Genomic DNA, 15316 nt, shown 5'->3' with positions numbered 1-15316 from the left:
AGACTCTATCTCAAGAAAAAAAAAATATATATATGTATACACACACACACACACACACATACACACACACACACATACACACACACACATATATATACACACACACATATATACACACTATCAGAGATAAAACTGGAAATTACATAGTATATTTACATGTTGGCTGAATAATTTATATGATACTGTGAAAGACTAGAATAGCTACCACAATCTGGCCGGGCACAGTGGCTCATGCCTGTAATCCCAGCACTTTGAGAGGCTGAGGCGGGCAGATCACCTGAGCTCAGGAATTCGAGACCAGCCTGGCCAACATGGTGAAACCCCATCTCTACTAAAAATACAAAAATTAGCCGGGCGTGGTGGCAGGCGCCTGTAATCCCAGCTACTCAAGAGGCTGAGGCAGGAGAATTACTTGAACCCGGGAGGCAGAGGTTGCAGTGAGCCAAGATCACACCACTGCACTCCAGCCTGGGGGACAAGAGTGAGACTTCATCTCAAAAAAAAAAAAAAAAGAGTATCTGCCACAATCTTGAAAAACAACAAATGGGAAATCATGCTACCTGACTTTAAGACTCACTATGAAGCTACTATAATCAAGACACTTGTACTGGCATAAAGACAAACAGATCAATTAAATAAAAACGAGAACCCAGACATAAACTCTCACTTATACAGTAAGTTGGTTTTCAAAGGCACCAAAGCAACCCATTGAGAGAAATAAGTCTTTTAAATGAACTGAGCTAGAATAACTAGATATCTACATAGAATAAATAAGAATAAATAAACCTCATCCCCTAACTCACACCATACACAAAAATCAATTCAAGATGTACCATATACCTAAATAGAAAATAATAACCATAAAGGAAAAAATGGAAAATTAGACCATCTTAAATCTTCTTCACAGCAAGACACCATTAAGAAAATGAACAGGCAGCTGGGTGCAGTGGCTCACACCTGTAATCCCAGCACTTTGGGAGGCCAAGGCGGGTGGATCACGAGGTCAGGAGATCGAGACCATCCTGGCCAACATGGTGAAACCCCATCTCTACTAAAAACACAAAAATTAGTCGGGCATGGTAGCACACACCTGGAGTCCCAGCTACTCAGGAGGCTGAGGCAGGAGAATCGCTTGAACCTGAGAGGTGGAGGCTGCAATGAGCCGAGATCGCACCACTGCACTCCAGCCTGGGTGACAGGGCGAGATTCTGTCTCAAAAAAAAAAGAAAGAAAGAAAGAAAGAAAGGAAAGAAAGAAAGAAAGAAAGAAAGAAGAAAGAAAAAGAAAGAAAGAAAGAAAGAAGAAAGAAAGAAAGAAAGAAAGAAAGAAAGAAAGAAAGAAAGAAAGAAAGAAAGAAAGAAAGAGAAAGAGAAAATGAATAGGCAAGCACACACTAGAAGAAAATATTTGTAGAACACATATTTGCGCCGGGCGTGGTGGCTCACGCCTGTAATCACAGCACTTTGGGAGGCCGAGGCGGGCGGATCACAAGGTCAGGAGATCGAGACCATCCTGGCTAACACAGTGAAACCCCGTCTCTACTAAAAATACAAAAAAATTAGCCAGGCGCGATGGCGGGCGCCTGTAGTCCCACCTACTCAGGAGGCTGAGGCAGGAGAATGGCGGGATCCCGGGAGGCGGAGCTTGCAGTGAGCCGAGATCGCGCCACTGCACTCCAGCCGGGGGGACAGAGCGAGACTCCGTCTCAAAAAAAAAATAAATAAAATAAAAAAAAGAACACATATTTGACAAACAACTGGTATTCAGGACATACAAAGAACTCCTAGCTCAATAATAAAAAGTCACATAATCCAATTTTAAAATGGACAAAACATTTGAACACTTTACAGAAGATACAAAATTAGACAACAATCATGTGAAAAAAAAAGTGCTCAACATCATTAGCCATCAGGGAATGCAATTAGAATCATTACATGACTACCAGAATGGCTAAAATTAAGGGGGTAAAACAGTATCAAATGGTGGCAAAGATGTAAAACAAGTAAAATAACTAGAATGCTCATAAACTGCTAGTGGGAATTAAAATAGTACAACTACTTTGGAAAAAGGTTTGGCAGTTTCTTTATAACCTAGCAATTCCATTCCTAGCTATTTATTCAAAAGATGTGAAATCTTATGCTCACTATACAACCTGTACAAGAATGTTCACAGCAGCTTTCTTTGTAATAGTGAAAAATACACCAAGAGAAGAACTGTATGAAGAAACTGGTATATTCACACGCTAGAATACTACTCAGTAATAAAAAGGAATGTAACATGGATCAATCTCAAAAACGTTATGCTGAGTGAAAGATTACACAAAAGTATACTGGTATGATTCTACTAATATCAAATTCTAGAATATCATATAAGCAGAATTTTACAGAAATAAACAGTGGTTGCCTTTGGGGGGGGGGGAGAAGAAGAGATATGAGGGATTCTTCCAGGGTGATATTAATACTCCGTGTCTTGATAGGTATATGCATATGCCCAAACTCTGCAAATTTACACTTAATGTTTGTGCATTTCACACAAATATTGGAACTTAGTTCATGACCTGCATGCTTAAGTATTTCAGGGAAAATGAACCAATATTTGCAACTTACTTTGCAAAGCATCGAAAACATAACGTGGATTAAAGGATGGCTAGAGAGATAAACAGATTTGTAATAAAACATAGTAAGATATTAATGGAATCTAAGTAGCAAGATTCTTTGTTGTGAGTAAGAACTTTGTTGTGTATTCAAAATTTTCATAATAAAATAACAGAGGGAAAAAGACTGGGGAAACCCTCTAAAGATGAATAAAGATATATGACTAGATGCAATGTATGATGCTTAATTGGATCCTTTACCCCAAAAAAGAGATACAAAGGATACTACTGGAACAACTGAGGAAATGTGAATGTGGATTGTATACTAGATAATAGTATTGGCATTAACATTAAATTTCTTGAGTATAATAATGGTGTTGTAACACATTATTTTGTAGGAGAATGATCTTGTTCTTAAGAGATACACACTGATCGAGCTCAGTGGTTTAATTCCAGCACTTGGGGAGGCCAAGATACGAGGATCTTTTGAGGTCAAGAGTTTGAGATCAGCTTGGGCAACACAGCAAAACCCCTATCACTACAAAATTAAAATTAAATTTAGCTGGGTGTGGTGGTGAGTGCTTGTAGTCCTAGCTACTAAGGAGGCTGAGGTGGGAAGACTGCTGGAGCCCAGGAGTTCAAGGTTACAGTGAGCTATGATCATGCCAGTGCACCTCAGCCTGGGTGACAAAGCAAGACCCTGTCTCAAAAAACAAAAACAACAAGAGATGCATACTAATTAAAGTATTTAGAGGTAAAGTGTCATGATTTATGCAACTAACTCTCAAATGGTCAGGGAAAAGTCCATATATGTAAAAATATACATCTGAGAAAGAAAAAGAAGAGAAATAGGAAGGATACAGAAAGTACACTATTTTTGTATCTCATACTTCTGAAATTTGAAAATTTTCAAAATAGAGAGGAAAAAAGAATAGGCCCTGAAATAAACAGGTCTAAGTCTCAATTCCCACACTACCAATTACTAGCTTAACGATTTTGAGCAAGTTACTTCTCCCTAAGGATGACAAAGCCTAACTTGTAAGGTTACTGCAAAGATCAGGTAAAATAAGAGTTAAGTGCGTAAGTGCATAGTGCCTTGCACAAAATAGTAGTAACAGCAGTCACTGTTACTATAAAGACCAGTAGCAGTCAGGTATGGTGGCTCATGTCTATAATCCCAACACTCTGGGAGGCCAAAGCAGGAAAATCACTCGAGCCCAGGAGTTCAAGAACAGCCTGGGCAATGTAAGACACCATTTCTTTAAAAAAGAAAAAAACAAAAACAAAAAAAGACCAGTAGTGTGTCACAGACTCATGAATTTATTTATTTATTTTTTTTTCCCGAAGGGTTTACTATTTGTTTAATTAAAAAAATCACACAGCAACCTTTTTTTTTTTTTTTTTTTGAGACGGAGTCTCGCTCTGTCGCCCAGAGCTGGAGTGCAGTGGCCGGATCTCAGCTCAACACAGCAACTTTTATCCAAACAGCAACTACTACAAAAGGAATGACAAGAAAAAAAATATGACTTCACAGAAATACACTAAAAAATTTGACAATGTTATGCAGGAACCGCCAAAGTTTTAGTGTTTAATAATGAATAGCACAACTGACCAAGGCCCAAGATGTGAAGACACTATGTTCAAGAAACTGGGGGGTAAATCACTCTACAAACTAACTATATAGTACGTGATAAGAATGCATACTTTATAATATAAAACCTGTCTACACATATTAGTTAGCTGTAAAAAGCCATTCGATCTTCCCTTGGCTTGGAAACATGGTGTTCCAGATTCCAGCATAAATTATCCTTCAACTCTTTTGTGTGGCAAGTATCTTATTTTCACCTTCCAGTTCTTCCACCCCAGCCTGTGTCATGAGGTCTGCGACGTTCTTCTCCAGATCATCAATGCGACTACTCATATCGTCAATTCTCCCAATGATCTGGTCAGACATGGTCTGAAATTTATCTTGCATCTGCTGCAGGAGTGTCTGCACCACCGAGGTGAGGTTCTGCACGGTCTTGGGGTCAGTCTCGGCCATCTCCCCGATACCCAGCTTGGTGGTTATGTCTCTTATTTTTATTTTTTTTGGAGATGGAGTCTCACTCTGTTGCCCAGGCTAGCATACAGTGATGCAATCTCAGCTCACTGCAACCTCCACCTCCTGGGTTGAAGTGATTCTCCTGCCTCAGCCTCCGAAGTAGCTGAGATACAGGTGTGCGCCACCATGCCTGGCTAATTTTTGTATTTTTAGAAGAGATGGTGTTTCACCACGTTGGCCAGGCTGGCCTCGAACTCCTGACCTGAAGTGATTCACCCACCTCGACCTCCCAAAGTGCTGGGATTACAGGGGTGAGCCACCATGCCCAGCCAAATTTCAATTTTTTTTTAAAAAAAAAAAAAAAGAGAGAGAATCCTATTTTCAAATAAAATTTCACATGAAACCCAGTATGTAAAATACATAAATGTAGAGCTCTGGATGAGGTGGGTGGTAAAGGTGGAGTGTTACCAGTATTCATTCTGCCCTTCCCACACCTTTACAGAACCCTAGTTAACTAGAGGACATTTTGAAAAACCAGTTCTCAACCGGGCGTGGCCTCTTTAAAAAAAAAAAAAAAAAAAAAACACACGAAAAACCAGTTCTCTAGGACAGGGATGGCCAGCCAACATTTTTCTTTGAGATGGAGTTTCGCTCTTGTTGCCCAGGCTGGAGTGCAATGGTGTCCTCAGCTCACAGCAACCTCTGCCTCCTGGGTTCACGCGATTCTCCTGCCTCAGCCTCCCAAGTAGCTGGGATTACAGGCAGGGTGCCACCATGCCCGGCTGATTTTTAGTAGAGATGAGGTTTCACCATGTTGGCCAGGCTGGTCTCGAACTCTGGACCTCATGTGATCTGCCCACCTCGGCGTCCCAAAGTGCTAGGATTACAGGCTGGAGCTAATGCGCTCCGCCCAGCTTTTTGCATAAATAAACTTTTATTGCAACACAGCCGCCTGATTCATTTACAAATTGTCTATGGCTGCTTTAGTGCTTTAACAGCAGAGTTGAGTAGCAGTGACAAACACTTGAGTAGTTGCAACAGAGACCATATGGCCTGCAAAGCCTAAAATATTTACTATCTATTCCTTTCAGAGAAAGTTAGCTAGACTTTGCTTTTAAAAGTACATTTTCTCAGGGCCTACCTGCACAGTACCATATTAGATACTGTGGAGGGAATTTAAAGGACTATGACACAGTAACTGTTAACAATATTAAGCTTATACGTAATTAATGAATGATTCAGACTTTAAAAATAACTTTTTGGGGTTTGACTCTTCTGTAAATTAAAAGAGCCCGAGATATTAGCAACAAAAGCTTTCTGCAATGTGTAAAATTTGTTTGGATCCTGTTTTCAACAAACTGTGAAAAAAGAAACAACAAAAAAACAATTATGGGACTCAAGGAGAGTTGAACAAACCAGATATTTGGTGGTATTAAAAATTATCGGCTGAGTGCGGTGGCTCAAGTCTGTAATCCCAGCACTTTGGGAGGCTGAGGCGGGCAGATCACAAGGTCAGAAGATTGAGACCATCCTGGCTAACATGGTGAAACCCTGTCTCTACTGAAAATACAAAAAATTAGCCAGGCATGGTGGGTGGGTGCCTGTAGTCCCAGCTACTTGGGAGGCTGAGGCAGGAGAATGGTGTGAACCCAGGAGGCGGAGCTTGCAATGAGCAGAGATCGCGCCACTGCATTCCAGCCTGGGAGACAGAGCGAGATTCCGCCTCAAAAAAAAAAAAAAAAAAATGTTAATTGGCTGGGCGCAGTGGCTCACGCCTATAATCCCAGCATTTTGGGAGGCCTAGGCGGGTGGATTACAAGGTCAGGAGTTCCAGATCAGCCTGGCCAATACAGTGAAACCCCTTCTCTACTGGAAATACAAAAAAAGTTAGCTGAGAGTGGTGGCGCGCGCCTGTAGTCCCAGCTACTTGGGAGACTGAGGCAGGAGAATCGCTTGAACCCAGGAGATGGAGGTTGCAGTGAGCCAAGATCGCGCCACTGCACTCCAGCCTGGGCGACAGAGAGAGACTCCATATCAAAAAATATATATATACACACACATATATATATATATAATTAATTGGCCAGGTGCGGTGGCTCACACCTGCAATCCTAGCACTTTGGGAGGCTGAGGTGGGAGGAGCATGAGGTCAGGAGATCGAGACCATCCTGGCTAACATGGTGAAACCCTGTCTCTACTAAAAATACAAAAATTAGCCAGGCATGGTGGCAGGAGCCTGTAGTTCCAGCTACTGGGGAGGCTGAGGCAGGACAATGGCATGAACCTGGGAGGCGGAGCTTGCAGTGAGCCGAGATCGTGCCACCGCACTCCAGCCTGGGCAACAGAGCGAGACTCCGTCTCAAAAAAAAAAAAAAAAAAAAAAGATATCTGGGATATAATCTGAAATAATCCAGGATACAACACATCTGAAACAACAGTGGCCACAAGTTGATGAATGACTAGGTAGAACATGGGGGTTCAGGGTACTACTATCCTCTCCATTTTTAAGTTTGAAATTTTTGGTAATTAAAAGTAAAACACACACACACACACAAAGTCCTTTTGCAAGACAAATACCAAAGATAAACTAGCCATTGTCTTTTGAAGAAACTGGTATGAAAATCACGTAACAAAGATAAGGATCTAGGAAAAAACCCCAAGAGTCCTCCTTCTAAAGAATCATCAATGGCAGTCAAATCACACTGGATACTGTCATCAGAGCCTAAATAAAGATAATAGTAAATAAGTTTCATATGGAGAAAAGACTCTGAATTTATCTGAACTTCACTAGCAAATGTTTACCAAGGTTCTTCTGAAAATGTAATGGATGACAGTGGTGCATAACAGAAACATACAATTCTTTAAAAGGTTTTATAATGTAATATGTACAAAAGAATATATATGTGAACCTATTACCCAACTTAAGAACTAGAATATTGCCCAAACTGATTAGCCAACTGTATGCTTGTTTCGGATTTCATTTCTCTGCCTCCACCCCATCCCCCACCCCAGAGGTGGCCTTTATTCTCAAAATTATATTACTTTACTTTCTTTTTATACAAACACACAGTTTTACCACAAATTCTTAAACAATATACTGACCACCATATTGGATTTAGTATTCTGAAACTTACTTTTTCAAAAAAAAAAATCTGAACATTCAAGGAAGATTCTATAGAGCACAGAATACTAGCTTTTGAGTTTAACTTGGTGTATCCCAGCTCCTGCCACTTTCTAGGTATGTGATCTTGGGGAAATTATTTCCCCGTCAAGTTCAGTGTCCTCTTTTATAAGTGAAACAATTCCTGTTTCAAAAGACTGTTATGAGGATTAAAACAATATACAAAAAGCACTGTTACTGGTATATAGCAGGTGTTCATAAATGTTCATAATGTTGCTTAATGTTAAGCATGGCTTATAAAGATTCGGCAAATTAAATCCTTTTACTTAACAGAAAATAGTATCTTGTTATCAAGTATTTCCTTTATATAAGGCCGTTAGAAACTCCTCAGTAAGAGATCAGTCTGTGCATGGTCAATCTCCACAGCTACCACCAGAAAGAAGTAAGGTTCATCTGATCTTTTTTTGACTTGGCACTCAAGGGTTTACAGAGGTGACTATGTCACATGGACTCTGTTCACCAGCAAAGAGTCTAATCCATCAAACTATTTATTCTAGGTAATTGAAAAGCTGACAAGGTCAGTTCTGATGAGATGAGAATTCATGTTTGCACTCAGAGGTAAAAGACTATATAGCATTCTGCTCTCCTGAAACTGACTGACGTTTCCATGGTCTTCTCGAACACTCCCTTGTGTGTCCCAGCTCTACACATGGAAGGCAGAAAGAACACAGTAACGAAGAATGCTAGCTCTGGACCCTGGCTCTGCTGCTTACTGCCTGACAATGCAAGTACTAAAGCTCTCTTAGTTTCATCATCAGTAAAATGGAGATAATAAAAACTTATATTAATACATACTCATAGTCCTGACTGTGGCTGTAAGATCGTTCTAATGGAGATCACTGATCTAATATTAATTCCTTGAACTTTTATCTTTCTCAAAATGCTCTAGATGCCTGACTTTAAAAGTGTGACTAGATCATGAAGTGAAGAACTTCTCTAAAATAGTTTTTGCTGTTAATATTCCTTTAACACATAATGCTTTGGGTATGAACTCAGGTGTTAAAAAGAACTATTTTATTTTTCAAGGAAGGAATAAGCACATCTGGCAGAAGAAAACTGCTAAGAGAAATCCTGAGGCAGGGGGCTCCTTAGCATGAAGGTACAATGAATGGGATAACTGAAGTGAAGGCAAAGTCAATGTTAAGAGAGGAACAAGATGGGAAGAGTAAAAGCACTGAGAATTCATGCAGACCTACACTGCAGTCAGGCTGCCATTTCATATGTCACCTCATACAGTTACTTTATTAATGCAACCTAGTGGAGCTGACATGAGGAAATGTTCCACAGCAAAGCTGAACAAAGTTGTTAGAAGACAACTGAAGACGGGGTGCGGTGGCTCATGCCTGTAATCCCAGCACTTCAGTAGGCCGAGGCAGGTGGATCACGAGGTCAGGAGTTCAAGACCAGCCTGGCCAAGATGGCAAAACCCCACCTCTGCTAAAAATACAGGCATGGTGGCACGTGCCTGTAATCCCAGCTATTTGGGATGCTGAGGGAGAGAACTGCTTAAACCGAGGAGGCAGAGGTTGCAGTGAGCCGAGACCGTGCCACTGCACTCCAGCCTGGGCGACAGAGTGAGAATCCATCTCAAAGAAAAAAAAAAAAAAAGTAGACAACTGAGACCACAGGGGTTGCAGGGAGGAGCTCCTACGTTTTTTGTTTTTTTTTTTCGAGACGGAGTCTCGCTCTGTCGCCCGGGCTGGAGTACAGTGGCCGGATCTCAGCTCACTGCAAGTTCCGCCTCCCGGGTTTACGCCATTCTCCTGCCTCAGCCTCCCGAGTAACTGGGACTACAGGCGCCCGCCACCTCGCCCGGCTAATTTTTTGTATTTTTTTAGTAGAGACGGGGTTTCAATGTGTTAGCCAGGATGGTCTCGATCTCCTGACCTCGTGATCCGCCCGTCTCGGCCTCCCAAAGTGCTGGGATTACAGGTTTGAGCCACCGCGCCCGGCACTCCTACGTTATTAATCCAAGAGGAGTAACATGCATGCAGTGTAACATAAGTCTGGGGTGGAAATATTGGTCTACGAGTTCATCCAGTAGCTAGGAGTATGTATATGTCAGTACTGTGGGCATTCGAATAAGATAATGTCCTCTACAGAAAACACTGAACAGTTCTAGGGTGAAGCCGATTAAAGAAGAATCTACTTTATAGCAGATAAGACCTAGTGCCCAGGCTCTGTTTCAAAACATCCTTTCTTTTCTTTCTTTTTTTTTTTTTTTTTTTTTAAGACGGAGTCTCGTTCTGTTGCCCAGGCTGGAGTGCAGTGGCTCGATCTCGGCTCACTGCAAGCTCCGCCTCCTGGGTTTATGCCATTCTCCTGCCTCAGGCTTCCGAGCAGCTGGGACCACAGGTGCCTGCCACCACGCCCAGCTAATTTTTTGTATTTTTAGTAGAGACGGGGTTTCACCATATTAGCCAGCATGGTCTCGATGTCCTGACCTTGTGATCTGCCCGCCTCGGCCTCCCCAAGTGCTGGTATTACAGGCGTGAGCCACCGCGCCCGGCCGCAAAACATCCTTTCTTAAATGTCTTTGCGTTTTGTTTTATAAGCTGCTCCTGTCACTTTGGTTTCCTCTGTCAAAAAATATTCCCACAACAAGGAAAAACAACTAAGTACATTTTGTATTATTTGTGAAAGTTAAAAACGATACGCAATGTCATGAATATAAATAATTTCGAACAGCATGTTAGATGATGCTTATGATGTAATTCTGGGGGGGGACAAATATAAATACAGGAGACAGATATAGATAGATAGACAGACAGAAAGACAGACATCAGCAGAATCCCAGATACATATCAGCAGAATCCCAATACTGGGAGGGAAAGTGCTTGTTCTTGCAACCTACCAGAAAGAATATAGAAAAATATATGTATTTCACTTGTTGGTTTCATTTCTATTACTTTCATATTTAGTGGAAGAGGTATGTTTTTAAATTCCCAGTTGCTCTGGAGATACATCCCAGTTCCTTTAAACATAACACTTTGGGCATCCAGCCCCTGCTGACCCCCCGTGACCACGCCCCACCTCCTCTTCCTTCTATCTCTAGCTTCTTCATCCAGTCAGCAATAGCAATGAATTTTTTCTTTTTTTTTTTAAACAGGAATGGAACAGCATGGAGTCAATGAATTCTTTTTCCTTTCTACTTGCTGCCCACCCATCCTCTTAATTCTACATGGATTTGAATACCCTTTTCCCTACATCAGTGCCACTTCTGTTCACACCGATTAGATCTTTCTGCAGGATCAGCACTGCTTCTATTTCAAGAAATAAAAGCTTTGGCAGTGCTCACGCAAGAAGGGGGCTGCTGGCCCAGTCTGCATAAATCTGGAAACTTTGTGAGAACTGATGGGTGAGTCAAACAAACCCTGGAAAGCACCTCTGAGGCAAAAAGTAAATCATTTATAAAGAACTTGTATAAACTGATAAGAACAATACTGAGATCCCAACAGACACAGAGGCAAACTTCAGAGAATAATTCTTCAAATAAATATAAACTGATTTTTTTAAAAACAAAAAATGTCAACTTCACTACTAACCAAAGAAACAGAAATGTCATTGGTTACTATCTATTACTATGCCATACTTTTTTTTAAAGAATATCCCTCAGTATTTGGAGGCAAAAGGAATGCTCTCATAAATTACTGGTAGCTTTATAAATATAATCTAGTAATTCCACTTTTAGTAATCCAGATTAAAGTACCACATTACAAGGCTCATTGCTAGTTTAGATTTTTTTTTCTTTTTTCTTTTTTGAGACAGGGTCTTGCTCAGTCACTCAGGCTAGAGTGGACTGGTGCAATCACAGCTCACTGCAGCCTCCAACTCCTGGGCTCAAGCGATCTTCCCACCTCAGCCTACCAAGTAGCTGGGACTACAGGAATGTACTACCACACAAAGCTAATTTTTTATTTTTGGTAGAGATAGTGTCTCCCTGTGTTGCTCAGGCTGGTCTTGAACTCCTGGCTTTAATTGATCCTCCCACCTCAGCATCCTAATGTGCTTGGATTACAGGTGTGAGCAACCATGACTGGCCCTAGATGCTTATCTTTAACAGAAAAAAAAAAATAGGTTAAGAAAAAAGCCATGCTCAATATTAGGGGAACAATTAAGTAAGAAGCCCTCCCTTATTCCACCAATCAAATTTAATACCTTCCTTTGCGGGTGGTTAGTGCTTACAGTTTAGCACTTTGACTGAGTTGTATTATACATAGTCATACCCAAGTCTGTTTCCCTTGCTGGACTGTAAACTCTCTGAGTACAAATTTGAGATTCGATTCAGCTCTGTAATATATCCCTTACCATCTTTTGGGTCTTTTGGGCCGCTCCTCCTCACCCTCAGCATCCAGCACAATATTTCACTAACAGCAGGATATGAAAAAGTCTTAAGCTGAACCACTACAAAAAGCAATTGATCAATGACTTTAGAGATAACATAATTTTATATACAAGATATATAAACACTTAAGAGGTATGAACAAACACTAAATTTAGAACTGCCTTAATTCAACCATAATTTAGAATAAGCTCAAATTCCATGAGAATGCAGGAATGAGTGTTAGATCAAAGGAGTCAGAATCAGCAGTCATGTCCCTTTACCTTTTTCTCCATCTTCCTGCCTCAAACATACATTCAAAGCCTAGAGATGCAATGGGTATCCGGAAACGGTGAATCAAGCCACAAGTTTATGATTGTAGTGCCAAAGGCAAAAGCCTGATCCTCAATTACATCAACGAGCCACTGCCTCACTCTGGACTTGTGATGTGAGGAGAAAGAAATCCCACGTGTTAAACTCACTGTTAATGATGTTTTCTGTTATTGTGACTGACAGAATTTTCTAAGATACTAACAGAATTTCTCATAGTTAGTGAAAGAGTTTTCTTTTACTTGTTCTGACTTGTAAGTAATACATACCCATCTACTTGGTTACAGTGACTACACCATAAGTGGACACTTCAATCAAGAAAGGCCTATCAGAGTCTTCCTCTAGACTAACCTATGGTCTGAGGGGGGAAAAATTATTTCTTTCCATTAAAAGCTATGGCGGCCGGACGCGGTGGCTCACGCCTGTAATCCCAGCACTTTGGGAGGCTGAGGCGGGCGGATCACGAGGTCAGGAGATCGAGACCATCCTGGCTAACACGATGAAACCCCGTCTCTACTAAAAAATACAAAAATTTAGCCGGGCGCGGTGGTGGGCGCCTATGGTCCCAGCTACTCGGGAGGCTGAGGCAGGAGAATGGCGTGAAACCGGGAGGCGGAGCTTGCAGTGAGCCGAGATCGAGCCACTGCACTCCAGCCTGGGCCACAGAGCCAGACTCGGCCTCAAAAAAAAAAAAAAAAGCTATGGCTACTGGCAGCCATTTTGCTTGTCCCTTAAGAAGAGGCCATCTGTTGAATGGAGACCACTGGATTCCAAGATGGAGAGAGATTGTCTGAGCTCCCAGATCCAGCTCAGCCTAACCTCTAAACAGACTTGCCAATTATTATACAGATTAACTTTTTTTTTTGCTTAAGGTTACTGAAATCATATTTCCAACTACTGAAATCATATTTTCAACACCTGCATCCAAAAGAGTCCTATATACTACAATAGGAGTAAACACACAATTATTTAGTAACACACACCAATAATTTTTTTAGAGTTGAAAAAAAATGCTGTTCCATAATGTTAACCCACATAATTCATATAAATGTTAACCCACAAGATTCAAGTTACATTTGTCATTCTCCAACTGCCTACCGTTCCTTTCATAATGCCCACACTATAACCACACTGAAGTGCTTGTTCTTTCCTATACACTCTCTTCACATTTTTCTATTTGTAATTTTAGCCTATTGTTCTCTTACATTAATACCCTTCCCTCTCAATCTCTAACTGTACTTCCTCTGAAACACCACAGTATTTTTATTTGTATGTCCCTTAGTAGTTCTGACCTTGCATTACAGTTATGCATGTGCATGTCTTATCTACCTAATTGAACTGAAATGTCAGTGAGATCAGGGCCCATATTTGATTTGTATATATCCCCACAGGTCAGTCTGTCCCCAAAATCCGTATTACTTCTACAAAACCTATGCTATTTCACAATTGTCAATACCTCAGTAGCTAGGTACCAGTAGCAATATAGCAATATACTTAATTCCTGGGTACCACAAAGGCCACGTTAATATAAGTGAGAAGACTGGACAGGGTACAAATTACATTTAGATAGGCATATATAGAACAGAAAAAGTCCCAACTTTGTCTAATTTAAGAAATAAGTTTTACTTAGAGATACTGAGGTCTTACACATTTTCTCTTAGTCACCCAAGTCAAGCCTATTTTAGGCCTTGGTCCTTCTCTGTTAACTCTCAGGCATATCTATAATAAGAATTTCTACCTCCTCCTACCTACTCACCCATCTACCATTATTTTTCCAGGCGATATCCCTGAAGAGAAAGTCCACTCCTAGCAGTATCCTAACTCTAAGCCACATCCTCTATCTAGAGTCAAAGTGTATATAGTTAATGCCTTCAGCTTCCCTAACTCTCCTATAATCTATTTCTCCCTAACTTATTCTTACCCCTTTGACTCTTATGTCTTGCCTTTCTTCTTTCTCTTAGTTCTACTCAACTAGTGGCTTATCCTTTGTCCCGTCATCATACAGAAACACAGACCTCAGAAAGATTACACAGACAGGAAAGCACAGTCAATAATAATACAGCCATCATTTATTGCATACCTATTACATGCTAGTCACAACGCCTGGTACTTTACTAACTGTCTGATTCTCATGGCAATCCTGATACTAATTTTACAAAAGAGGAACCTGTCCTGAAAGAGATAACTTGTCAAATATTAGCCAATTAGGAAATATTACAGCTGAGCTGCCTAGTTCCAAAACCTGCATTTCTTCTACTTTATCAAAGTGCCAAAAACAAAATGTTGACTCTATCTTCCCAGCTTCCACCTTTGTCCCACAACCCAATAATCTACTGTCCACATAGTAGCAGACAGAGTGGAGTGATCCTTTGCTTAAATATTGATTACTTCTTTGCTCAAGTCCCTCCAGTGGTTCCTCCCTTGCTCAAGGAAAAGCCAAAGTCCTTATTATGGCCTAAGAACCCTGTGATCTGTCCATCTGCACTCCTCCCCCATTACCTCACTGGTTTCACTGTTTATCTCTCCCTCACTTACTCTAATCCAGCCACACTCAACCTGTTCACACCTCAGGGTTTTTGCATTTATTGTTCCTTCTACCTGTAGCACTCTCCCCACCTTACAATCTTCTTAGTTTACTACCTCACTTACTCTAGGTCCCTGTTCAAATGCCATCTTCTCTTCTCAAGGAGACCTTCCCTGATCACCTATTTTATATTGCTAACTTCTGACCTCAGTATGGCCTATTCCCCTCTCCCTCTGCTTTATTTTTTTCTCTAAAGTACTTATCACCACTTGAAATATTGTATATTTATTGTTTTCTTGTCTGCCTCCCACTACTAGAATATAACC

General features: G+C 40.9%; 1 protein-coding gene across 10 annotated transcripts in view; it reads right to left on the bottom strand.

Annotated features, from left to right (window-relative positions):
- UIMC1 (ubiquitin interaction motif containing 1) overlaps window positions 1–15316 on the bottom strand; it is a 118435-nt gene that overhangs the window by 19277 nt on the left and 83842 nt on the right. For 8 of the 10 annotated variants that reach the window (XM_050793180.1, XM_050793185.1, XM_050793184.1 and 5 more), the window contains one exon: window positions 12124–12219. The exons of the other annotated variants lie outside the window; for them this stretch is intronic. In XM_050793180.1, the coding sequence (XP_050649137.1) occupies window positions 12124–12219 (96 nt within the window). The remainder of the gene's footprint in view (window positions 1–12123; window positions 12220–15316) is intronic. 10 annotated transcript variants of the gene reach the window in all.

The sequence above is a fragment of the Macaca thibetana genome, chromosome 6 (genome assembly GCF_024542745.1).
Source record: "Macaca thibetana thibetana isolate TM-01 chromosome 6, ASM2454274v1, whole genome shotgun sequence".
NCBI classification, from domain to species: Eukaryota; Metazoa; Chordata; class Mammalia; order Primates; family Cercopithecidae; genus Macaca; species Macaca thibetana.
The sequence above is the reverse complement of the archived record's forward strand: the minus strand, read 5'-3'. Positions and strand labels throughout refer to the sequence as shown.